General features: G+C 57.5%; 1 protein-coding gene across 14 annotated transcripts; it reads left to right on the forward strand.

Annotated features, from left to right (window-relative positions):
* The first annotated feature begins 553 nt into the window (after window positions 1–553).
* Window positions 554–13,286, forward strand: SLC17A9 (solute carrier family 17 member 9). Of its 14 annotated transcripts, none has more exons than XR_008376435.1 (13): window positions 554–699; window positions 4,280–4,477; window positions 4,749–4,888; window positions 6,900–6,999; window positions 8,440–8,570; window positions 8,990–9,086; window positions 9,184–9,280; window positions 9,868–9,955; window positions 10,703–10,819; window positions 10,959–11,074; window positions 11,608–11,663; window positions 11,784–11,813; window positions 12,168–12,216. XR_008376435.1 is itself a non-coding variant. In XM_053573419.1 (13 exons), exons 1-13 carry the CDS (start codon window positions 641–643, stop codon window positions 12,329–12,331), a joined length of 1,611 nt encoding a protein of 536 aa, XP_053429394.1. In that variant the 5' UTR covers window positions 554–640; the 3' UTR covers window positions 12,332–13,286. The 14 variants fall into 14 exon arrangements, 11 of the variants coding, with proteins under 11 accessions (XP_053429394.1, XP_053429395.1, XP_053429397.1 ...); XM_053573419.1 differs by having other exon boundaries at window positions 8,440–8,788; window positions 12,168–13,286; XM_053573420.1 differs by having other exon boundaries at window positions 8,440–8,788; window positions 11,611–11,663; window positions 12,168–13,286.
* The last annotated feature ends 10,825 nt before the right edge of the window (window positions 13,287–24,111 follow it).

Raw genomic sequence — 24,111 nt, forward strand, 5'->3', positions numbered from 1 at the left:
AGTGCTGTGGTGTCATAACTCACAGCAACCTCAAACTCATGTGCTCAAGTGATCCTCTTCAGCCTCCCAAGTAGCTGGGACTACAGGGGTCTATTGCAAGTCCAGGCTGGTTTTTCTATTTTTAGTAGAGACAGGGTCTTCCCCTTCCTCTCTCTTGTCTCAAACTCCTGAACTCAAGGGATCCTTTTGCGTTGGCCTCAGAGAGCTGGGAAATGCCTGAGCCACCACACCTGGTCCCCATTTTGTGGACTGGGAGGCCCCTGCAGCTCTTCTGTCCAAGGTCTGTGGCCAGCACCTCCAGGGCCAGGATCCCCTCTGGTCTGAGTCCCCAGCCCCGGTCTGACTCCCGAGCCCCAGTCTGACCAACCTGCTGCTGGGGAGGCCTCCTGTGCCTACCTGGGGTTGAGTCTGCCTAGACGTCGGCAGGGTGGGGGCGGGACCGAGTGTCATGCCCCGCCCCACACGCCCTCAATGGTAGCCATCTGGGGGTGACACGTCTTGGGAGCGCCAAACGGAAGCACTGCTGGGACTGACACGTGGACTTGGGCGGTGCTGCGGGGTGGGTCAACCTGGCCGGCAGTTGGAAGGGCCCGCTGGACTCTAGAACAGACTGTTCCTACCTCCTAGCACCCCAAGCCTGATGAAGTTGCCCCTGGACGAGGCTGGCAAGGACATGGCTGAGAATACCCAGTGGTCCAGGTGGGGCTGGAGCAGCTTCTGGGATTGGATAGACTTTTGGGGAGGGAGCTGAGATGTTGCTGGTGGGACCACTCTGGGTGGAGAGTGCTGGGCGGTTGTGGGGGCACCTCTGGACTTCCTGAGTGCCCTCCTTGCCATCTTGTCCTTTGACTTGGCACATGCTCCTGAGCCGGGCCCTGGGGGCTTGGCCATTGGGCTGGGTCATGGTCATGCATCGGGAGGAGCACAGGCTGGAGCCTGCCCGTAGCTGTGCTGGGGTGAGTCTTCCATGGCCCTGAGCTCCTGGGAATGCTTAACATTGGGGAGAAGGGCCTGGCAGGGCACCCACTCAGCTTGTGTTCTGTTTCAATGCCCCATTGCTACCTGCAGAAGCCTCCCTGGGCAAGAGGCTCCCACAGAAGCCAGAGCCGAGTGACAGCTATCTGTGGGCCAGCTAGTGAGAGGTCCTGAATGAGAACCCCCAAAACGAGCCCCAAGCTACAGAAAAGCCCACCTTGCCCTTGTTCTGGGGGCAAAGGCCCCTCAATGCAGGTGGCTGGACCCCCCATGGCCCCTGCCCTAGAGTCAGGTCCTGTGGACTACTGAGGCAACTGTGAGGCCTTGGGTCCCTTGGGTTGCTGGTAGTTGTAGGAAGACCGTAAAGGGTAGGGCCACTTGGGGTAATGGAGCCCAGATGAACGAAGGACAAAAGGCCAAGTCTTCCTGTCCAGTGCTGACTGGGGCCTTCCCATCGTGTGTACCCTGTACTCAGGCAGGGGCTGGCCCGCATAGGCCAATTTCCAGCTAGCTTCGGAGAGTTGTGGCCCCAGGGCCTGCAGAACACTCTGGTTGTTTTACCAGCCTATCTGCCTTGGCTCTTACCCTTCCCTTCTGGTGCCCTGTGAAGGGCACTTGCCCTGAATCCTGTGTCACTGCCCCGCAGGCTTTGTCAGGACCCAGGCTGTGGACACCTCCGTGTGGGCAGTGATAATGCTAACTAGTGCTTTAGTGCTTCCTCTGACACTGATCGCCCTCTTCATGGACAGCCTTGTTTTCAGCTACGTCACAGAGGCAGGGATGAGGCCAGAGGGGCAGAATTCAGTAGGGCAGCCTGGAGGAGTGTTCCCTCTGCTTGGTGCCCCCCCGGCTCCTGGTGTTGGCAAAGTTCCCTTTTTTGAATCCAGGGGCCATGTGACCACCTTTAGCACAGGGCTCTTATGCTGTGCTGTGTGTGGGCTGCCGGGGATAGCCCTGTCCTCCATCAGGACTCCTGCACTGACACTGGGAGTGCTGTAGGTCCACTGGCCATGCCTGGCCCCAGGCTCAGCACCCTGTGGTCTCTGCTCTCAGCCCCTTCCTCCCCACTGTCTCTGTGCACCTGCAGCCTGCATGTGTCCAGCTGCAACACCCCAGCCCTACCCACTGAAGCTGTCTGTCACCCTCACCCACTGAGCAGCCAGGAGGGGTTGGCTCCACTCCTCAGCAGGCCACACGCTGCCCCTTTTTTAATAAAAAAAAAAAAAAGAAGTACATTTCAGAACAGTTTTAGACTTACGGAATCACTGTAAAGATGGCAGTTTCTGTACTCCATGTGCTCCACACCCTGTACCTGGTCACCAGTCAGTGTAGCACGATTGTCCCCATCAGTGGGCTGACACCAATGCATTGTTATCAGCCAAAGCCCACGGCTGGCCATTCAGGTCTCCTGATTCCCCACGTCATCCCCTTCCAATCCAGGCACCTCAAGACCCCCATGTGGCATACGCCCTGCTGCAGCTCCTCAGACGTGGCTTGTTCTTGCCGACCTCAGTGCTTCTGGGCAGGTCTGCTGGGGTTTCGTGGTGCGTCCATAGTACATTCACCTGGTGCGTTTGTCACAGTGGCCTGGGCTGAAGGGTCTTTGGAAAGAAGGTCCAGGGGAACGGCCTCCATGTCACAGCCCATCTGGTCCTCGCGGTCTGCACCTCTAGTGTTAACATAAGCCTCTCATTTTTTTTTTTTTTTTTTTTGCAGTTTTTGGCCAGGGCTGGGTTTGAGCCCACCACCTCTAGCATAAGGGGCCGGTGCCCTTCTCCTTTGAGCCCCAGGCACTGCCCCATAAGCCTCTCATTTTTAAGTAACAAGTGAAAAGCAAGAAAATCCTTTGCCCACTGGCCAAGCAGCCAGGCATGTACACTGCCTCCCACTCCTGCCCCTCAGGCTGGTTCTGTGCCTGTCCTGACCCGAGGCTGAGTCCCAGAATGTCATCCAACCCTCGGTTCTGTTCCCTCCAGAAGCTTCTACCAGGCTAACCCTTTCCTCCTGCACTTCTGAGTGCGAGTCTCCAGCCAATGTCCTGGGCCCTCCTCCTCTTTGAGGCCCCTCTTGGTCACCGCACTGTGGTGGTCACCCCGCCCAGGCCCTCTCCTGTGTCTGATTCCTGAGGTCCAAATTGAGCTCCCCCTCCAGCCACTCCCTGCCTGGGGGCGTGAGGTCCCCCTCTGCCCCTGTGGTGCAGCCTGGGCAGCTCAGAGGCCCTGAGTCCCACTCACTCTCCTTACTGCTCTGGACCCCCCACCCCAGGCAGGGGCAGATCATGAGCAGAGTCAGCTCTCACTCCAGAAGGCTCTGTGGCACTGAGGGCACCTGCCCCAAGGTGGGGAGACAGCTGCTCAAAGTTCATCCACAGGTTCAGGGGCTAAGCAAGAGGTTCTCAGGAGAAGTAGCTGCCCAGGGCCAGAAAGGGGCCACACCAGTGTCACTGCATCCAGTCCTCCTAGTCCTTTTGCTGGCCCCTTCCCTCTTGAAGCTCCCAAGCCCCAAGACTCTGAGGGCCCAACAAGTGTAACCAGCCCCCTCCCAGCCCGCACAAGCCTCCACTCACCCTCCCCTGCCCCTTCCTATGGATAGCAGCTGCACCCCTGCCAAGCCAGGACTCCTTTCCTGCCCAGAGGAACAGAGAGACCCTCCCCAGGTCACCTCCAGTGCAGAAGGATGGCTGGGATTCTTCCTGTTAGTACCACGTGAAAAGATTTTAGTTTGAACTAACTTCAAGCTTACAGAGCAGCTGCAAATTCAACTCATATCCCTTTACCCAGACCCCGCCTGTGGCCCCAGGGTACACCCGGGCCAGGCCACTGGGAGCTGGACTGGGCCCCCGCACTCTCCCAGAACTCAGTCTCCTATCCTCTTGCCCACTTCAGTCAGCTTGTGCAGGGTCTGGAGCCCCATCTGCCCCAGCTTCTCCCAACTGCAGACCACCCACTCTGCCTCTGCCCTGATGCCTCTGGGCCCCCCTGCCCAGCACAGTGTCCCCACCCCAGGATCTCAGCCTGGTGTCCACTCCCACCTGCCGCCTTCCTGAGCCCTGAAGGTCTAAGGGAAGCTGCGGGTGGGGCAAAAAGCTTGTATGGCCTTTGGTGTCCCTGGCACTAACTTGCTGTACTGCCACCACCAGGGGGGGTCAGCCGCAAGTGTGTTCACATGTTTAAAGATTGGCTGTCCCCATTCACATCCTAGGACTTGAGTGACTGTCTCTCCACACTCAGGGAGACTTCCTGGCGACGCACTCAGAGCAGCCAGGCCACCCAGCCCCAGGGCCTGAGCCTCTCCTTTCCCACAGGCCCGAGTGCCAGACATGGACGGTGGCCCTGCTGCTGGGCACCTGCCTGCTCTACTGCACCCGCATGAGCGTGCCCATCTGCACTGTGGCCATGAGCCAGGACTTCGGCTGGAACAAGAAGGAGGCCGGCATTGTCCTGAGCAGCTTCTTCTGGGGCTACTGCCTGACACAGGTCGTGGGTGGCCACCTCGGGGACCGGTAACTGCCCCACAATGGGCTGGTTCCATGGGGTTCTGCCCCATGTGGGCCCAGGGGCTGGTAGGCCAGCTCCTGAACAGGGGCCTTAGTAAATTAATTGGGAAGCAAGACGGGAGTGGGAGGGAAGAGACCAGGTCTAGCATGGCCTTTGGGGCAGCAGAGGGGTTGGCCAGCCCTGAGAGCCATGGAAGGGGCCTACAGAGGGGAGGCCAGGAAGTCTGGCGAGGTGGGCCCTGATCCGAACCCTAATCTCCCTCTGCCTCCCCTCCAGGATTGGGGGTGAGAAGGTCATCATGCTGTCAGCCTCTGCCTGGGGCTCTATCACGGCCGCCACGCCCCTGTTCTCGCACCTGGGAAGTGCCCACCTCATCTATGTGACTTTGTTTCGTGTCCTCATGGGCTTGCTCCAAGGTGAGGAGCCTCAAGCTGCTGCCCCTCAGCTCTCAGTGCCAGGCAGGGTGGGCAGGGTGTGCGTGTATGCATGTGCATGCGTGTGTGTATGTGTGTGAGTGCACGTGTGTGCACATTCTCTAGGCACCTGATCTCTGCAGTGACACGTGGAATCAGATGGGACACCACATGGTAAACTTACCTCCTGGCACCGAACGAGACCTTCTCGGGTCAGAAGCCGAGAGGGACCTGCTTTGTCCTGTGCAGGCCATGCACAGGACCAGGCCCTGGGACAGCTTAACTGCCAGAGGAAGAAGCAGGGGTCCCTGCTTGGCTGTTGTCCCCTGGAGACACAGTATCAGATCCCTTCTCAAGGCCTTGCCCTCCTTCCTGAACTGGCACCAGGGGCCGGGGCTTGGCTCCCTAGACCCTGCCTCCCTCTGTGCCTCACCTGGACCATGTGAGGACCCTGGCTTCCCTCTCCCTTTTCCTCATGGGGTTTTAGGACAGAAGGGTGTCGCAGGAAAAGGTCTGCCCATCAGAGAGGCCCCTCTTGTGGTCCAGGGCCATCCCCTGAGAAACACGGGGACCCCAGAACCACCTGGGCCACATGAAGGCTGAGCTTGGTAGCCCTCAGGAAGGGGCGCAGGAGTATGGGTGACGATTTAAGTTTAAGTGCTTACCCCATCCCAGAGCCTGCCCCCCCAGCATCACCCCCTCCCCAAGCATAGCTCATCCTGGCCCCAGAAGACACTCAGTCCCTGTGAGGAGCCGAGGAGAAGGGAATGAACATAGGACCAGCCACCAGGAGGGGACAGCCCTGCTGCAGTGGCCTCACTGTCGTCTATGGATAGGACTACTGGTGTGTGTGGGGGGGTCCCAATGCTGATGCAGTTAAGAAAACAGTAGCTATTTAGAGCCAGGCTGGGTGTGTCCGCATGTCCCTGCTGCTGCTAAGGAGGTCCCCAGACCCTTGAAGGCAGCCTGAGGGTCCCTGTGGGCTGTCTGCCAGCCCCCTGCTCTTCCTCTGTGGTGCAGCCTGTTTGTGCCACGACCACCAGGCATTCTACTTCCTAGAAACTCTTCAGTCTGGCCTGTCTGATGTCAGATGTCACCCGCCGCCCAAAGTCTGCTCCAAGGAGCCTATGGCAGCCAGGGTGGCTGTGGGATAACGGCCAGCACCATCTACCAGGCAGCAGTGAGGACAATGGGCAACTTGCTGTGTTAGTGTGCAGTGTCCTCAGTCAGCAAGGAGGACCACTTTCTCCAGACCTGTTGCTGTCATGCTTCCGGGGACAGCTCCCAGGACCCCTGGTGGTGGGTGAAGCTCACAGCAGGCTTCAAGGGGACGGGACTGCCCCCTGGGCCACAATCACGTTAATAAGTACCGTGCGTAAATGACTGATGAGTAACCACACGGATGTTTCCTGCGTGTCTGGCATGGATGGCAATACTCAGATGTGGCATGTATGGTCAGCACCCCGAGGTTGTGGGTTAAGGGGGAAAGTTCCTATTGTCACAGCAGCCTCAGGCCCCCAGGTGGGTGCCCCCAAAGAACCCCTGCAGGCCAGGCTCTGGAGCCCCCAGAATGGAGGGAGTGTGGGGCTGCCAGATGACAAACAAGCTTGTAGGCTGCTGGGGTCCCCAGTCCATGAGCAAGGAGGAAGCTTTTATATAGCACACAGGGAAAGCTGTGTGTCTGTGTGTGAGCCCACACGTGCAGGGTGTGCTCACAGTGCTGCTGTGTGGGCACTGCGCAGGCGTGCAGTAGAAGTGTGTATGCACGTGCATGTTGTGTGTGAGTTATGTGAGGAGCTGTGTGTGGGTGGTGGGCACGCACGAGTGAGCATGTGTGCATGTGCTGGAAGCAGACCCTTCTCACTGCTGTTCTGGTCACACACTTGTGTGCACCTCCCCCAGACGGAGTGTATGTCCTGGGCGGGAAGGGTGAGGTGGACGCGGACATCTGGATGTCCAGTCCTGAGTGGAGGGCCGTGATGGACCTTGAGAGCCCTGTCCTCTCCCACTGTAGGGGTTTACTTCCCTGCCCTGACTAGCCTGCTATCCCAGAAAGTGCAGGAGAGTGAGAGAGCCCTAACCTACAGCACTGTGAGCGCTGGCTCCCAGATTGGGTAAGTCCTAGCCTCAGAGGGAGCCTGTGGAGGGTGGCCTTGTTGGGACCTGGCTGAGTGGGCCCACAGGACCCTGCGGGGGGTAGGAGGAGGGCTGGCAGATGCTTCTGGCTCTGCTGCTGAAGGCCTGTGCAGTGTTCCTCTGTGTGGAGTTTCTGCCTCTCTTGGTGGTGGCCTGCCAGATCAGGCTGGGTCTTTGGCACTTAGGTGGGGCAGTGGCCACTTCTCACCCCGACTCGTCTGTGCTGGGGGGACAAGTGCTACCCCCACTGCCTGGAAGCAGCCTGTGCTCGATGCCCAAGGGGGCTGGCCACCCTTCACGACGTGCCCAGTGCTTGCCCTTCAGCAGCTCCAGGCCCTCAGAATGCCGGGCCTGTGTCTGAGGTCTTGCCCTGGGTGGACACAGGCACGGCTGGCAGAGGCTCCAGGCCACCCTTCAGGCTTCATTTTACCATTACTGAGTTTCAGAGGGCCGCAGGGATGCCTGTGGGTGGGGTAGGGGCAGCCAGGGCAGGGGTGGGGTAGGGTGGTGCCCACATTTACCAAATAAAAATGCAGATCACCCAGTGAAGGGTGAATTTCAGGTAAACCAGCAGACGTACTTGTGCTAAGGAGTGGTTTGTTATTTTCTGAAGTCCTGTCCTCTCTGGTATCCTGTAGTTTGCCTGGCACCTGAGTGGGCAGCAGAGAGATGGGGGTGTGGGGCTGAGAGGGACAGGAAGGCTGCTGTCCCCAAGCCTGTCCTGACACCAAGATTGAGCCGGGGCTGTGTCTGCCCTGCAGATGGGCAAATGGGGGCTCTGAGAGAGGCTCACTCCATCCCCGACTCCATCCTTTCTCTTTTCACCATGAAGGGAGTTTCCCCAGCCGTGTGTCTGGGGGTGCAGCTGGAGATGTGGTTTTGGTGGTGTTTTCTGCCCTTAGAAATCTTTTAGAAAGTTGATCCTCCAGGATCTAGGAAGTGAAAGGAAGTGTGGGGGTTTCATTTCACTGTACTCTGTTAGCATTTTCTTCTTGTTCCTTGCCTTCTTTAGTTTAAAAGGATTGTCACACTAAAGGCTAATTTGTTTTGGGTTTTGTATGTGTGTGTGTGTGTTTGAGACAGAGTCTCAAGCTATTGCCCTGGGTAGAGTTCTGTGGTGTCCTAGCGCACAGCAACCTCCAACTCTTCGGCTCAAGCGATCCTCTTGCCTCAGTTTTTCTATTTTTAGTAGAGATAGGGGTCTCGCTTTTGCTCAGGCTGGTCTTGGACTCGTGAGCTCAAGCTATGCACCCGCCTTGGCCTCCCAGAGTGCTAGGATTACAGGCATGAGCCACGCCCAGCTCACACCAGGGTGGCAATCCCGGCGGGGTGGGGGTGGGGGGGCAATCCCGGTGGTGGTGGTGGGGGGTGCTGCTGGCCTGGGGAAGCCCTGGCCACACTCCTGCCTGTCTCCACAGGACGCTGGTGACTGGGGCGGTGGGCTCTGTGCTCCTGGAGTGGTGCGGCTGGCCGAGTGTCTTCTACCTCTCGGGCGGCCTCACCTTGCTCTGGGTGTGGTGCATGCACAGGTACCTGCTGAGTGACAAAGGTAACGGGCCGGGCTGGGCAGGTTGGTCCCCGCACGCACACGCCGGCCGCCTGCTGCTCCACCCCGCAGTTCTGACCTTCTCCAAAGAATCCACTAGACTGGAGTCAGAGGAGAGAGCACCTAGTGCCAAGCACTCAGCCCCACATCCAGTTCAGTCGGGAAGTTCCTCTGGGGCCCAGGCAGACCCCTGGGGAGACCTGCAGGCAAAAGCCACCAAGGCAGGTGCAGGAGCCGAGAGGATACTTGGGGACGCCCAGCTCTGGAGGAGGTCTGGGGAGATTGGTTTAGAGCATGGCCCTTGGAGGAAGGCCAGACGCCATACCCTTTGAGCCAGGCTGCCAGCCCCTGGAGCTGCCCCTAAACCAGATGCTGAGTCGCTTACCTGGTGGCCATCATTCTGAAACCGCTTGCTCCCTCAGATATCGTTCTGGCCATGGGCATCCTGGCGCGAGGCCTGCCAGTGTCCAGGCACTGCAAGGTACCCTGGAGACAGCTCTTCCGAAAGCCTTCTGTCTGGTGAGCAGGCAGGTCTCAGAGGGTGGGACTTGCGGCCCCAGGGTGGGGATGTGGGGGAGGTACACAGGGCGAATGTCACCCACTGCCTCCCCCACAGGGCAGCCGTCTTCGCGCAGCTGTCCTCTGCCTGCTCCTTCTTCACCCTCCTCTCCTGGCTGCCCACCTTCTTTAAGGAAACCTTCCCCCACTCCAAGGTGGGTCAGCCCATCTCAGTCTCAGGTGGGACTGGCTGCACTGAGCACTCTCAGCCCTGGTGTGATGGAGGGACCCTTAGCTCTGGTCACCACATGGCTCCTTGCTTTAGGACACCTTCATCATGCCCAGGAGCTGGAAATGAAGTTGCAGCTTTACCTGTCCCCATATGGGCCCTGCTGCCCCGTAAGAGCCCCCACACAGGGCCTGGCCAGCCGGGCAGGAGCAGGATGGAGACAGGTGTCAATTGCATCTGGCATGGCTCCACCCTCAGGCTGTCCTGCTACCCTCTGGGCTCTGGTGACCAGGACCTCCTTGAGCTATGCATGCGCAGGCTGGCTGGACCCCCCTGTCTCTGCCCTGTCAGGATGCAGGGAGCAATACAGACATTCAGGCTATAGCAGACACAGCTGCTAGTCACCCTGGCACTCAGCTGGGAGATGGCCTGGGTGGGCACAGCTTGGAGATGGTCTGGGTGGGCACAGTTTGGCTGTAGCCTGTCCTCAAGGAGGGCCTGGGCCTCTGGGTGCTCAACCTGTGGGCCTATCCCAGGTGTCCCCTGCCCCGCTGAGGCCCTGTCCTCCCACAGGGCTGGGTCTTCAACGTGGTGCCCTGGTTGGTGGCAATTCCTGCCAGTGTGTTCAGCGGGCTTCTCTCTGATCATCTCATCTGTCAGGGTGAGCCCCTGGTAGGGGCAAATGGGGGCCTCACTATCCAGGGGTGGGACGGTCCCCTCCTGGGGGTGTGGCTGCAGTTTGTGGACAAGGCTCACAAGGCTCCAAGGGCCAACCTGAGTGGGACTTCCCAGGACCTGGTCTGACATCACTCGATTCTTTCTGCCTCAGTGTTCCTGATGGAGGGTGGGGCTGGGGGCTGGGTGCAGAGAATGCCTCTTCTCATGGTCTCACGCAACTGTGGACATAGCCCCTGACATTCTGCACAGCTAACTGTAAAGGACCGGACAAGGTCATATTTGCACAGGGGTCCCCAAAGCCCCGAGTCAGGGAGCCACAGGCCTGCACTTGTGCCCACTGTGGACCCCCTGCAAGTTCCCGGGCTTGGAGCACTGCCCTCCCCACCCTTGGCGGCCGTCTTCATGCAGCTGTCTGCACAGACTCACACATGCTCACATGCTTGCACTGCATGCCTGCACCTGGTCTTCGATGTCAGCATTTTTCCTAATTGCAAAAGTAACACACTCACTGTGGGAAAGTAGTGATCTGGAGAGATGCAGAGAAAGTGGGCACTGCTGGCCTGTCTGTGCCTCTGTCTGCACTGCCTTTGTGGCTATCCTGTGCTAGAAGCACTTTTGCTGCTTGTAGAGGCACCTTGTGGTGTGCTCTCTCGCATGCTCACTTTTTCACCCAGCGGGACACCCGTCTTGAGTGTGAACTGCCCCATCCTGGCCCCCTTGCTCCCTGCAGCTATGCTGGGTGGGACCCACTCCAGAGGACACGGGGGTCTGCAGCAGGCTGATAGGACCCCTCTGTGGCCTCCTCCCATCAGGTTACAGAGCTGTCATGGTGCGGAAGTTCATGCAGGTAGGAGGTCCTGCCTGCTTTGTTCCCAGTCCCCCAGGTCACCAGATTCCTGGGGCAGCTGCTGGAGGGTGCCCCAGGTCAGGGCTGGGAAAAGGCGCCTGTTTCTGGCCGTGTTTGCCGTGGTGGGTCCTCTCCACAGGTGATGGGCCTGGGCCTGTCCAGCATCTTTGCTCTGTGTCTGGGTCACACTTCGAGCTTCTTCAAGTCCATGGTCTTTGCATCAGCTTCCATTGGCCTTCAGACCTTCAACCATAGGTGAGGCTGGCCACCCGTCCACCAGAGACATTGCACTGGCCACCCAGTTCAGCCAGCCCATGACCAGGAAAGACAGGCAGGTCACAGAATGGTCATAGAAGCAAAGGCTGTCCAGCCTGGCTGGTGTGGGTGTCCAGACATTCTGGAAACAAGAAGGACCTCTGCCTGGGGAGGGCTGGGAGAGGAGGTCACCATCAGGCTACTCTGTCACCCTTCCTCTTCCCAGGCTGCCCAGCATCACTGGGGCTGCTTTAGGCACCAGCAGTTCAGCTCAGTGAGTACTGAGTGAGGCATGTGGGCCGCTGCCACCTCGCTGTCCCTTCCCCCGTGGTCTCAGGAGCACCTTCCTGGGCTGGGTCCATCTTGGGGGAGACCTGGTGCAGACAATGGCAACTTGAGGTCTCCTGCCCCTCCTCTCATGGCTCTGCCAGCCCTTTGTTCTTCTCAATGGTCTTGGGTGCTCAGGCCACTGGCCACTATCTTAGTGGTGGTGGCTGGCCATGGCCACTCATCCTTCTTTTCTGTTCTGGCAGCAGCATTTCTGTGAACATCCAGGACTTGGCCCCATCCTGTGCCGGCTTCCTATTTGGTGAGGAACGTGGCTCAGCCCAGCCTTGCCATCCCTGTGCTGGAAAGGGCTGTCTCTGGCGGGTGGGCCTGGGCACTCACCAAGACTTTCTCCTTATGCTCTCCTCTGACCTGTTCACAGGTGTGGCCAACACAGCTGGGGCCTTGGCGGGTGAGGGGCCGGCCTCTGTGCCATGGGCTGCCTGGGGGGTTCGAGCACCTCGGGATGCAGGATGGGATTGTGTACCCTTCAGAAGGGGTCTCGGTGTCAGGAGAGGGCATGGATCCTGGGGCTGCTAGCCTTCCAAGGTGTCTGCTGGTCTTCACCATTGGTGGGGCCCATGGGTTGCTATTCAACCTGACCCTCAGATGGGAGGCAAATCCCACAGCCCAAGACACCGAGTGCCTTAGGGTTCTGTGAGGTGTCTGCCTCTGGGTCTATGCCCGGCCTGGCAGCTTGGACACCTGAGTTCAGCCCTTCTCCCTGAGCTTCACTGAGTGCTCAGCCCACCAAACCTCTTACCAGGTGTCATGGGCGTGTGTCTGGGTGGCTACCTGATTGAGACCACGGGCTCCTGGACCAGCCTGTTCTACCTGGTGGCCATTGTCAGCAACCTGGGGCTGTGCACCTTCCTGGTGTTCGGACAGGCCCAGAGAGTGGACCTGAGCCCCACCCATGAGGACCTGTAGTTCCCACCCAGCCACCTTCTGAGGACACGGCACCAGCAACCCCAAGGACCAAGGGCCCCATTGGAGACGTTTGAGCAGAAGAGATGGCAAACTGGGGCCTTGCTGAGAGCCCCAGTGAGTGGGCAGGAGGAGCATGGCAGACGCCAGTACCCATGGAGGGCCTGGGTCAGGACCAGGCTGGCCCTCTGAACCTCGGTTTCCCCACCTCCCTCGTCACTGGCTTTGTGTAGCCATCAGGGGCAGAATCTTTCTAGTAAATTCCATCAGGTCCTAGCAGGACATCCTCATCGACTCCCCCACCCCTGGGAATGCCTGTCTATGTATGCAGGGTCTGGTGCTCAGCTGGGCAACCACTGTCTGCAGGGGCATCCTCACACCCCCACCTGCTCCACATCACCCTCCCCATCGCAACAGCCAGAAATGTCTCCAGACTTTGTCCAGTGTCCCCAGGGGAACCACTGAAGAAGAACCCTAGTCAAGAGAAGGCCTCAGAGTCTCTGCTTCTCCCTTAGCCAGGCTGAGACTCTGTTGGATGGTGGGCAAAGGGCTAGAGGCCCCTGGCCGTCTCCAGGGACCCAGATCCCTACCATCCCTCCCGTGGGTCCCTGGTCACTGACTACACATTCTGAGGAGGTGGACACCCTGGTGTCACCTGGGGCAGGGGCCACGCATGCAGAACCAGGCAGATCCATCTTCCTGGTCTCCTGTCTACCACCCTTTCCATACCCCGAGGAGCTGGTGGTCTCATGAATCAATGAGACCAGATTTTGCAAGATGTATGTGTAGAGAAAAGAAACTATACACACATGGGAAAGTACATCAAAGCTGTATTTAAGTAACTGTTGAACTGTTTGAAACTATTATTTTATCAAAAAGCATTAGAATCAGGTCTGAGGAGAGTCCTGGGAGTGGACACATTTATGGATCTGGAATATTGAAATAAATGTGAAAATGGAGCCAACATGGGGTTGTGGCTGCAGGTCACTGTCAGTGTCCACAGAACTTTCCAGAGTGCACAGCTTCCATGTGAGCTGCACAGCGACAATGTGTCGTTTCCGTTTAAGCACAAATTTTCCTTACGTTCTCCCCAGTTTGGGTCAAAGAAATCTGCAAGGTAAGACTCCTGGTTACCGGGAAGTGTGGCCTCCTTAGATCTAGCCTGGCCATGCCCCTGGCGCAGCCCAAGGGCCACCACCCTGGGCCTGGGATAATGGGCTGGAGGCTTCTGAAGGGATCGAGGTCCAGCCCCAAAAACTCAGCCCCTGCAGGTTCAGGGCAGGCCTGCTGTGCAAGTGAGCCCTCTCTGCCCCCTTCTCCATGCAGCAGGAGCCGCGTGGCACTGAGCTCTCTACGTTAACACATGCATGTACAGCCCGGAGCACTCATGTGTCTGTCATCCTGTAGCCCTTGCCACTATCTATCCCGGGACATCTTCCCACCCTGACCCTCTGTATCCTGGGACTCGGGGGCCCAGCCTGGGTACCACGGCCACACTGACCTTTCCTAGGGTGGGTGTTGGCCCCTGAGACGGGCATCTGGGGGACAATGTTTGCTTGGGGGAAGCAGGAAGTCAGGATGGGGCAGCCTGGTCCCTCCCTCCCACCCCTACGGGATATTGTCTGGGGCAGACTGGCAGATACTGTCCCCACCATCTGGAGTAAGATTGCAGAGGGTGGAGGCTGCTTTGCACTTTCATGGCATACCCACTCGCTCCCTCTCTCGGGAGCACGTGCAGCAGAAGCTCCTGACCCTCCTCCGCCAGGCCAGTTCCAGGCTCCAGAAGCAGAGCTGAGAGTCTGACCAGACTGTGGCAGTCCTGTCAGAGGGGCCATAATGTGGGCAGGTAGCCTCTATCTGGGCCAGTTAGGCAGCAGAGGAAGAGGAGGAACCCAGGTGGGGAGAAGCTCTGGGCTCATTTGAGGAGGGGGCAGGGGGCAAGAAGAGGCAGGGGGAGGTAGCCGGGCTTCCTGGGACACTTCTGAGCCGGCCCTGTGGTCTCCAAGGCAGATGTTGAGGACCAGCAAGCCCCATCCCCCCCAGGGCCAGTGGGCCAAGAAATCATCCCACTACACACAGGCTCCGTGTCCTGGCTATTCCGCAGACAACCACCCGTACCTGTGAGAAGCAGACCACACCGTCAGCAAGAGACCTTAGGTCCAGCTCTTCAGCCTGGCTGCCCCTGAGATCCTGATGCTGGGACATCCAGAGCTCTGATTTCTGAGGCTCTGATTTCCGGCAATTTCCTGGGCAGCTGGGGTGAACCCAGCTGGCCCTTAGGGCAGCCCACAGTGTGGAGGAATCAGCAGGCCAGGAGCATCTTTTGGGGTTGGGCAGCACCCAGAGTCTGCACCTTCACTCTCTGAAAGGAGGCTGAGCCACATGTGTATGTGTGTGGGCATGCGCCCGTGAGTACATGCAAAAATGTGTGTGTCTGAGTGTGTGCATGAGCATGTACGTGTGAGCACGCATGTGTGTGTGCACAAGAACGTGTGCGTGTCTGCAAGCGTGAATGTGTGCATGTGTGTGTTCCAGTGTGTGTCCAAGTGTGCACATGTGTGTCCCAGTGCGTATGTGTGAGCACACCCCTGGGTACAAGCAGCCCACACCTTTGGGACTTGGCCTCGCTCATTCTCCATCTGGCCAATAGAGGGCACCGCAGGGCGAGGCTGTATCCACCCTGCTGTCCCCAGCCTGGGCCACAGTGTGGGGAAGTGCAGGGCTAATCTGCTCCTGAGAAGGGACGAGGCTAGAAGGATGACACTCCTAGCAGAAGGAACAGCATGGGTGTCGGGGAAAAGTGATGTCCAGTCTGTGGGGGAGGAGGACCCTAGGAGGGGGCCAGGCCTGTGGGTCCCCCCACTTCCCATGGCAGCATGCTCCTCCCACAGGCCACAGGCTTCCACACACAGCGTGTTCTGTCTCTGCCTTTAATGAGAAGATGCTGGAGCCAAGAGCTGGCTCCAGGCCTTTGCCTCAGACCCCAGGGCTCAGCATGGGGGGCTGGGGGGGCTGCAGAGGGTACCGGGCTCAGGTGGGGTGCTGTGCAGGGGGCAGCCCTCCCTCCAGCACCCAGGACAATAGTCCTTCATCTGTGGGACAGCCTTGATCCCCAGGACTCAGGGAGGCCAACCTCCCACTCGTTAGGGCTGACCAGGGTGGTCTGGGGGCTATAGTGCCCGCCTCACTCTGCCAGTGGTTGTCACGGTCACTCCTGGTCTTATGACAGTCATGTTGGAGAAGGTGGAACTGGGGAGTCTCTGTGCCCTGAGCCCTCTGTGGCTAGGGCTCTCCCGATGCCTCTACCAGCCATTCTCCTGCTCCCCTCAGAGTCGTTCCTTCTGTCGCCATAGGGTCACTTCCATCATTCCTTCTGCGGATCTCTGGTATTCCTAACTAGGATGTTAACACCTTGGCTTCCCTCCAGCTGCCTGCCTCCACTTCTAGCCACTGTCCTTTAGCTGTGGGTCAGCAATGCTCTGCACCTCCCCCTTTCCCCCCGGGGGCTCTCAGATGTCTGTCCCCCTGGTGCGGCCTGCTGACCTGGGACGGCATGCCAGGATGACCTGGACAGTGACTGGCTGGTGCCTTTCCCCCTCCAGGATGGTCTTGAGTTGGAAACATGCTCTTGATGGGATTTACTTTATTGTGTTTAAATGAAAAGTGCCACAGCTGGGCCTGAAGGTGCAGCATCGGGGTGGCTGGTGTGGAGCTGTCTGCGTTGGGGCCCAGCTCGGGGCCTGTCCGAGGGGGAGCCGCAGTCAGAAAGCTATTAATTGAAATAGCTTCATTAATTAGTAATTAACAGCAGGGTAATGGCTGTGCCACACGTCGTATTTCAGTGATGCCCTTCATGTGTTATGGGGCTTTAATTAAAGGACCGTGCATTTTAATTAGAGGCAGGTTCGGCCCTTTGGCCTCTGGAATACAAAAGACGCGCCCAGCTCTGAGGCTGGTGCAGGTGCAGGGGAGAGGGCTGCGCCCGTGTCTACCCCCACAGAGACTCCACTGCCTTCCAGCCCATCCCTGACCAATCTCTCTTGGAGTCTGGCTGATGACCTGGGGGCCACCTGGAGTCACAGGCCAGTGTGGAGGGGACCTGGCTGGAAGGCCACAGGTGGGTAGGCCAAGGGCCCTGAATCTCTGGCTGTGCTGGGGACTGGGAGCTGGGCCTCAAGGGAGAAGGGAGGACCTGTATGTTTTGTGCTGTCCCAGAGTGAGCAGCAGGGTGGCCAGGAATGTCCATCTGGAGCAGCACCTGGCAACAGACAGGAAAGCATCAGCTGCTGGCCCTTCAGGGCAGGCCTCTTCCCACCTCAGCTTCTAGGGAGGGTCAGTGGCAGCTCCAGAGAGACAGAACACAGCCCAACCCACCAGCAGCCAAGCTGGCCCTGTGGGAAGACCAGGCTGGCTGCCCTGACAGACAAGGCCCAGGCTGGGTCCAACTTCTCTCCTTCCATGATGCCACTCCATGGCCTGGGAGCAGATGACCATGCTGTCCACTACTTGGAGAATGTCTCCTTGGCCAGTGGGGAAGAACTTCCTATCACCAGCCCTCCTGTCACCATCAGCCTGGCTCATGGTCAGTCCCTGCAGTCCAGTGCCTCAGGGTCCTTCCCTGGCACCCCTGCCTCTGACCAAACAGTTCTCAACACTCACCCTTTCTCAGCTCACTCTGCCTCTGCCTCTCTGTCTCAGGCAGAGCACACTTAAACACACTCACACTCACAAGCACACTTGCTCACACTTGTGCATGCTCATACTCACAAACACTCCCACATGCTCACATTTGCACACGCTAAACTCTCACATGGTTATACACACTCCTCCATGGATTGCACAGTCATCTGCATGCCTACATGACCACCCGCACATGTGCACGCACACACACAAACAGATCCGAAAGCTCATGTCCTCCCGTGTGGACACTGTGCTCGACCAGGCAGGGTGGCTCCTGCACACACACCCACTGTACCATCCTGCTGGTGGCCTTGGTGTGGCCACGGAGGGGCCCGCACTGGAAAGGATTCTCCTACAATGCCCCTTCACACCTCAAGCCCCCTATCCCAGCCCAGGCCTGGCCCAGGTGCTCCCTGGTAGAGGGTAATGACGACAGGAGACATGGGAGACCCTTGCCCAGGGATCCAGGCCATCATGTCCCTGCCCCCATTATTCTGCTCCATAGAAATACGCAGAACCAGGAGCACCATAGGACTCTTTTCCCTACACAGGACTGCAGACACTCCAGGGCCTATTGGTCTCAGCACAGCTGGGTGGGCCCTTTGCACCCCTAGGTGGGGGCATTTGGGCAGGGTGCGGAGGCTTGTCCTGGGGGGGTGAAGTCTGAGCCCCTGGGAACCCAGCTGCCACACTGTGAGGACACCTAATCAGCCCATGAGGGAGATGCACGGGGAGGCCCAGGATGCACGAGGGAGGATCCCCCCAACCCCCAGGTGCCCCAGTTCTAGGCCAGCAGAATAAGTGCATGAGAGACTCGAAGAACCACCCAACCGAGCCTTCTCTAGGTTTCTGACCCTCAGAAACCATCAGCAAGAACACAGTCACTGGGATGGCACCTGTGGCTCAAAGGAGTAGGGCGCCAGCCCCATATATTGGAGGTGGCAGGTTCAAACACAGCCCTGGCCAAAAACTGCAAAAAAACAAAAGAACACAGTCACTGACAGGAAATCACATAATTTGAGTGGAGGCTCCACTGGTACCAGCCAGGTAGACAAGGAAAGGGGTGTGCAGATCCAGGGGTGGGGGGTGGGGAAGGTGGCCAAGCGGATGGGAGGAGGGAGAGGGCCCAGGATGACCTTTGGAAGCACAGGGCGCTGGGCTGTGGGAATGCCAGGTACCGGGGGTGGGTAGCCCCCAGCAGCTCTGTGCCTGTCCATTTTGTGATGGCTATTGCTCGGGAGACTCCCTATCCGTCTCCCCAAAACAGTGTCTCGCTTTGCCAAGGTAGATAACCAGACCTTGGAAAACAGTCTTTAACTAAAGTGTCATTGCCAAGGACAAAACAACTGAGATGCACTAAAAATGCCAGAGATGTGTGACATGAAATACAGCCTGTCCAATTAAATCATTTAATGCATTGAACATTAATTACCACTCTCCAAACCCGGGGGTGGTTCACATTTTCCCTCCTCCCTCTGCTTGGAGAACCTTTAGCTAGAGCTCAGGCTAGAATGGGTTTTCCTATTTTCTCCTGTGCCCCTGAGAAGTGGAGGCCTGGGGGGACAGGGTCAACACCCACAGCACTCCCACCTCCAGGGCACTCGCACCCACCCACATGGCTCCACACCCTGATACCTGCCCCAGGCAGGGGTGCCATGGGTGCTTCTGGGCCCTAGTACTATAAAATAGTTTTCCATGAAAAGAATTAGGAGCTTCAGGCAGTGCCTGTGGCTCACTGGGTAGGGCGCTGGCCCCATATACCAAGGGTGGCAGGTTCAAACCCGGCCCCAGCCAAACTACAACAAAAAAATAGCCAGCCGTTTGGAGACCTCGTTTGTTGGTGAGGTTTATGCATCTGTCTCCATGAGATGCCACTTCACGCACTTAGTATAGCTGGAATCAAAACGTCAGATAAGGCTGGGTGCTTCTGATGTGCAAGGGTTTATAATTCAACATGTGCATTTGTGGGGGACACAGTGCAGCCCCCATGCCCAGTTGCCCTGAACCCAGGGCCCTGGGAAACATATGGTTTCAGCCAGCAGAGATGGGCTGGCACCTGACCCCCCGAGGGACTGTGCCCAGGTATGCCCCCAGCAGGTGTGATGCCTTGTCAGCTGAGGGGGACAAATTCCTTGGCCCTCAGCCTCAGTGGCTTCAGTGCCCCTGGGGCCACAGAGCTTTTGCTGTGGCTGTGTTGGGCCCCATCTTCTCTCTGCCTGCCTCGCTCCCCAGGTGGGGTGCCCAGGACCCTCCTTGGCAAATCTCCATTTTGGGGCAGTCCCCAGGGGCCTGGCCAAAGGCAAGACCCCAGCCGCACACTGCGTAGCTGCAGACTGGGGTCCCAGGGCATTACAGAGGAAAGAAATGCCAAACCAGTGTTAGGAGAGACTGACAATGTAGGCATAACTTACCAACAGACAGCACCCCATAAACATGCTGGCCACTGGGCAGTCAGACACATGGAGCTCTGGGGCACCCAGGCCACAGGACCTGCTCTACAGTGTCAGACTCAGAAGTGCAAGTCAGTGACGCGTGGGTGACAGCTGGGAGGAAGCTGTGAGAATGTTCTCACCACAAGGAAACGAGAGATGCGGTGATGGATCTGCTGCCCCCTGAGCTGCCGTCACACAGCAGACCCAGCTGGGAAACAGTGCACTGAACCGTGACACATGTGATGACTGCGTGTTGATTATAAACATGACAGAAAACCATCCAGGAAGGCTGCGACAGGAACATCAGGGAAGGCCAGGCGGGTGTTGCACCTGTGGAACCAGCAATCTGGTAGGCCGAGGTGGGTGGACCAGTTGAGGTCGGGAGTTGGAGACCAACCCAAGCCAGAGCAAGATCCCCTCTCTACTAAAAACTAGCCAGGTGTGGCGGGCACCTGTAGTCCCAGCTACTCTGGGAGCTGAGGCAGGAGGATGTCTTGAGCCCCGGTGTCTGAGGTTGCTATGAGCTATGACTCCACGGTACCCAGGGTGACAGAGCAAGACCCTGTCTCAAAAAGAAAAGACAAAAAAAAAAAAAAAAAAGTCAGATAATAACACTGTGGGCAAGGGTGTGCAGAAACTAAGATGCTGAGACATGTTGGCAGGAGTGTAAAATGGTGCTACCTTGGAAAACCTCCTGGCACCTCCTCAAAAGGTTAAATGTGGAGCTACCCAATGACCCAGTAATAGCACCTCCCTCCCCCTCCTCTGGACCCAGCCCCAGAATGAAAACAAGGACTTGAGAGGAGGCTGCACACAACTGCTCACAGCAGCCAGAAGGCGGGAGCAGCCCAGTGTCCGTCAGTAAATGGACAATAGAGTTGCCAGGTCCACAGGAGGGAGCATCCCTCAGTCGAGAGGGGGTGAAGCTCCCACACAAGGATGGGCCTGTGCTTAGGAGAGAAGCCAGACACACAGGTCAGCAGTGTCCAGAGTGGATGCGTCCACACTGGGCAGGGGCTCCTGGGGTTAGGAAGGTATGTGGGAACTGGACGGGGCCATGGCTGCACAACACTATGAAGGTGGGGAACATCACCAGATCTTTATCTCTAAAATGACTAACTTTGGCCGGTGCTCACACCTGTGATCTCCGGAGGCCGAGGCGGGAGGATCGCTTGAGCCCAGGAGTGTGAGGCTGCTGTGAACTATGATGAGGCCACAGTACTCTGCCCAGGGTGACAGAGTTTGACTCTGTCTCAAAAAAAAAAAAAAAAAAGAATAAATAAAATAAAATGACTGACTTTGTGTCACATGCATGTCACCTCAACCATGAAAGTCGGGAGTCAGTGTGGGGGTCAAGGGGAAGCCCTCATTCCACTCACAGTGCTGGGGACCTGGGGGTCCAGGTTAGGATCTGGCAGGTGGCAGCCCTGGGAGGGGCCCAAGGGCCCAGAGCTCCTCAGAAGAGTCATGAGAAGGGGCCGGGCCCACTGCCCGACCCCGAGACTAAGAGGCTGGTCCTGGTCTGTGGGAGGAGGATGGGGAGGATGGCTCTAAGACCCTAGCCAGGTCATGGTGGGATGGGCGTCTTCCCTCTGGGCTAGCTCTGGGTTTTGTTCTTTCCACAGTTTCAGATGATGAGTGAAAGGACCTTCTCTGTGAGAAAGTGGAATGTGCAGACCAGCAGGAGTAGGTGACCTGAGAGACCCCCTGTGGGGATGGGGAAACACCCTTCCAGCCAGGCTGGGCAGTGGGCCCAGGGGCTGGGGTGTTTCCTAAACATACTCAGCGTTATCATTTCCTGGTTTTCTCTCCGGCCCTGAGTTTCCAGAGCAGGAGAACTGCCTCCACATTGGGCTGTTTCTCTGCCCTCTCCTCATTTTTTGCCCTGCACACAGTAGCACTCTGCACTTGGCCTGGGACAGTCTGTCTCTGTGCTTGCAACAGAATTCCACCCAAAGCAGTCCTGGAGGCTTTTCCCGGCGTTCGTGTCTCATCACTTTCATACGACTTTCAACTTTGTCCATTTTTTTTCTTTTTTTTCTTTTTTTTGAGACAGAGTTTCACTCTGTCACCCTGGGTAGAGTACCGCAGTGTCATCATAGCTCACAGCAACCTCAAACACCTGGGCTCAAGTGATCTTCCTGCCTCAGCCTCTCAATTAACTGGGACTACAGGTACCCACCATGACACCCAGCCAGTTTTTCTATTTTTAGTAGGGATGGGGTCCCGCTCTTGCTCAGCCTGGTCTCGAACTCCTGAGCTCAAGGAATCCACCTGCCTCGGCACCCCAGAGGGCTGAGATTACAGGCATGAGGCCTTTTGTACAACCAACGTTGTCCATTTTCTTGTTTAATTGGTTCAGATGATTTTCACCAGGGTTAATTTTTTTTGTGTGAAAATCTTACAACAAGGCTGGACTACTTGTCCTTCAGAATTTGCAGCTGTCTCGTTCAGACTCTCTTGAGGATTCCATTTTGATCATGCTCAGCTTTCTAGCCAACTGTCCAGAAGAGCCAATCTGTTGTCAGTCTTTAGTGGATGACGAATGTGACCCTTGAGCCATGCCTGGGGTGAACAACACCTGTAAGTCTGGTCAGGACAGCCAAGTCACAGGCCCTGATGGGAGCATTGATCAGCACAGCAAAGTCACAGGCCCTGACAGGAGCTTGTAAGTGGCACTGGTCACTGTGCCCCACCATGTGGCTCCTGGCCGGTCCTTCCCATGTCAGGTGGGGTCACTGGTGCAGCTCCACCTGGCTGCATCCTCCCTTTTACTCTGTCCGGTGGGGCTGAGGTGAAGGTGGGCTCTGCTCCAGTGAAGCCCCAAGCTGCCCATTTCCACACTCTGGGTTGTGTCCAGTGGGCAGTGACCATGGCAGCCAGTACTGTCCTGGCTCTTCTGTCGGTTGGTTCAAGCATAAGCCTGGGAGATGGCAGGCAGTTTTCCCAAACTTCCAGTATGGCTGTCCTTGCTGAGCAGGCCTGGGTCTGCTCTGGCCCCTAATCAGCGCTCCCACTTGCTGCGTGGACCCCATCCTGGGCTGTGGACCATGTCCTAAGCCGTCTCCAGAATTGTCTCTAATTGGTGGCTTCTGGGCAGCTCCAGAGCAAGCAGAGCAAGGGCTGCAGCTGCCTCTTGGTTGGCAGAGGCCTTCCCCATCTGCCTTCAGGCCACGTGTGTGGCAGGTGGAGACAGATAGGTCAGTCCTGCCCACCTTACTGGACAGATGTCCTCCAGAGCCTGTGGGAGGACTCAGTTTATTTGCCCAAAAACGGAGAGTGGAGGAAAGGCCCTGGACACAGCCTGTAGTGGCCGTATATGGCTGTGTCCTGTTCAGTCCAGCAGCCCTGCCCTGAGAGCATCCGCCACCTCCCTTTATAGAAAACACATGTGTTTGTCCCTGGCAGAAAAAGTCCTGTCTTCATTTGCTCACTGGGCAAAGATTCAAAGGGGGTGGAGAATAAATGTTTTCCCAAGTTTTAGGTGACATTCAATTTTAATGACTTTTTAAACAAAGTAACTATTAAGTGTGCTCTGTTTTACGGTTTCCTGATGTCTGACAGGTGTTTTTGCCCATGTGGGAACCAGACACTAATAGCATTCTCCCTAATAGCTCATAAATAATAAGCACTTAGCATTTCCCTTTGTACACGGTGCCGCCAATGGCCAATTTGCTCTTCAGAAGTGGCCACCTCGCCTGTCAGTCAGATTTTGCCTCAGGCACTTTTTGGTGATTAGAAGCCCCTTGGAGAGTGAGAACTCCAAATTAGTTTTAAATAAAAAATAAGAATATTCATGCTGCTGAACATCTAAAGGCAAAGGAAACAACAGAACTCAGACCACAGCTTGGGTCCACGCAGCGTGTGTGGAGGGGGCCGTAGGCCCAGACCCTCTGGTCCCTGGGGACAACACGGGCAGCAGGACACAGCCACCGGGCGGTGCCAGGCGGGAGCTCACTTGGTTGCCAGTTATGAATGCAAGGCGGGCCATAGGAGAGGCTACCCTCATTGTGGGGCCAGAGTAACTGGCGGGCTCCAGGCAAGTGATTCATGTTGACAGGTGCCTTTGCGGGACATGACAGCTCTTCTAAGGAGCAGGGAGGTTTGTGCCTGTATCCTTGAGAGAACAAACACTCCCTTTGAGGAAGTTTGCAGTGAGCAATGCCCATGTCAGCAGCTGGCAGCTTCTGGGGGGCAGCCTCTGCAGTCCCCTGGTGGCCCTCTGTGTGTGTCTCCCTTGGGGAGCAGCTCAGGAGGCCCCTGCCAGCCACCTCCAGCCTGGGTAAGTCCCTGCATCTGTCCCTCCAGGTCCTTGCTGGGCTCCCTTTGGCTCTGGCCCATCTGTGGTACTGGGGGATCCAGGCATCCCACAACTCAGTCTTGCCCAGCTCAGAAAACAGGCAGGAACCAGCCTGTATGGTGGGGAAATGCTGAGAGGATTCTGTGGTGCATCGGCCCATGGGGCAGGACCAAGGTCACTGGGCCCAGGGCAGGGACCTTCAGGCCCAAGAAGCGGGCCACAGGCCGGGGTGTCTGAGGCCTTGGTGTGGGGACTCCGGATGAGTCCTGTAGCCAGGGAAGGACCCCAAGGTGGCCATCTCCTCCAGACTCTTCCCCAAACTCTCACCTCCTCCCAGGGGTTTCTGTCCCAGGCCACAGATGCCAGACCAT

This window comes from Nycticebus coucang, chromosome 21 (genome assembly GCF_027406575.1).
Source record: "Nycticebus coucang isolate mNycCou1 chromosome 21, mNycCou1.pri, whole genome shotgun sequence".
Taxonomy (NCBI): domain Eukaryota; kingdom Metazoa; phylum Chordata; class Mammalia; order Primates; family Lorisidae; genus Nycticebus; species Nycticebus coucang.

Coding starts and splice junctions, on each gene's coding strand:
- SLC17A9 (XM_053573419.1), top strand. CDS start 641: ATGAAGTTGCCCCTGGACGAGGCTGGCAAGGACATGGCTGAGAATACC. Junction 7,000..8,439: donor AGCGCTGGCTCCCAGATTGG/GTAAGTCCTAGC, acceptor CTGTCTCCACAG/GACGCTGGTGACTGGGGCGG. Junction 11,814..12,167: donor CACAGCTGGGGCCTTGGCGG/GTGAGGGGCCGG, acceptor ACCTCTTACCAG/GTGTCATGGGCGTGTGTCTG.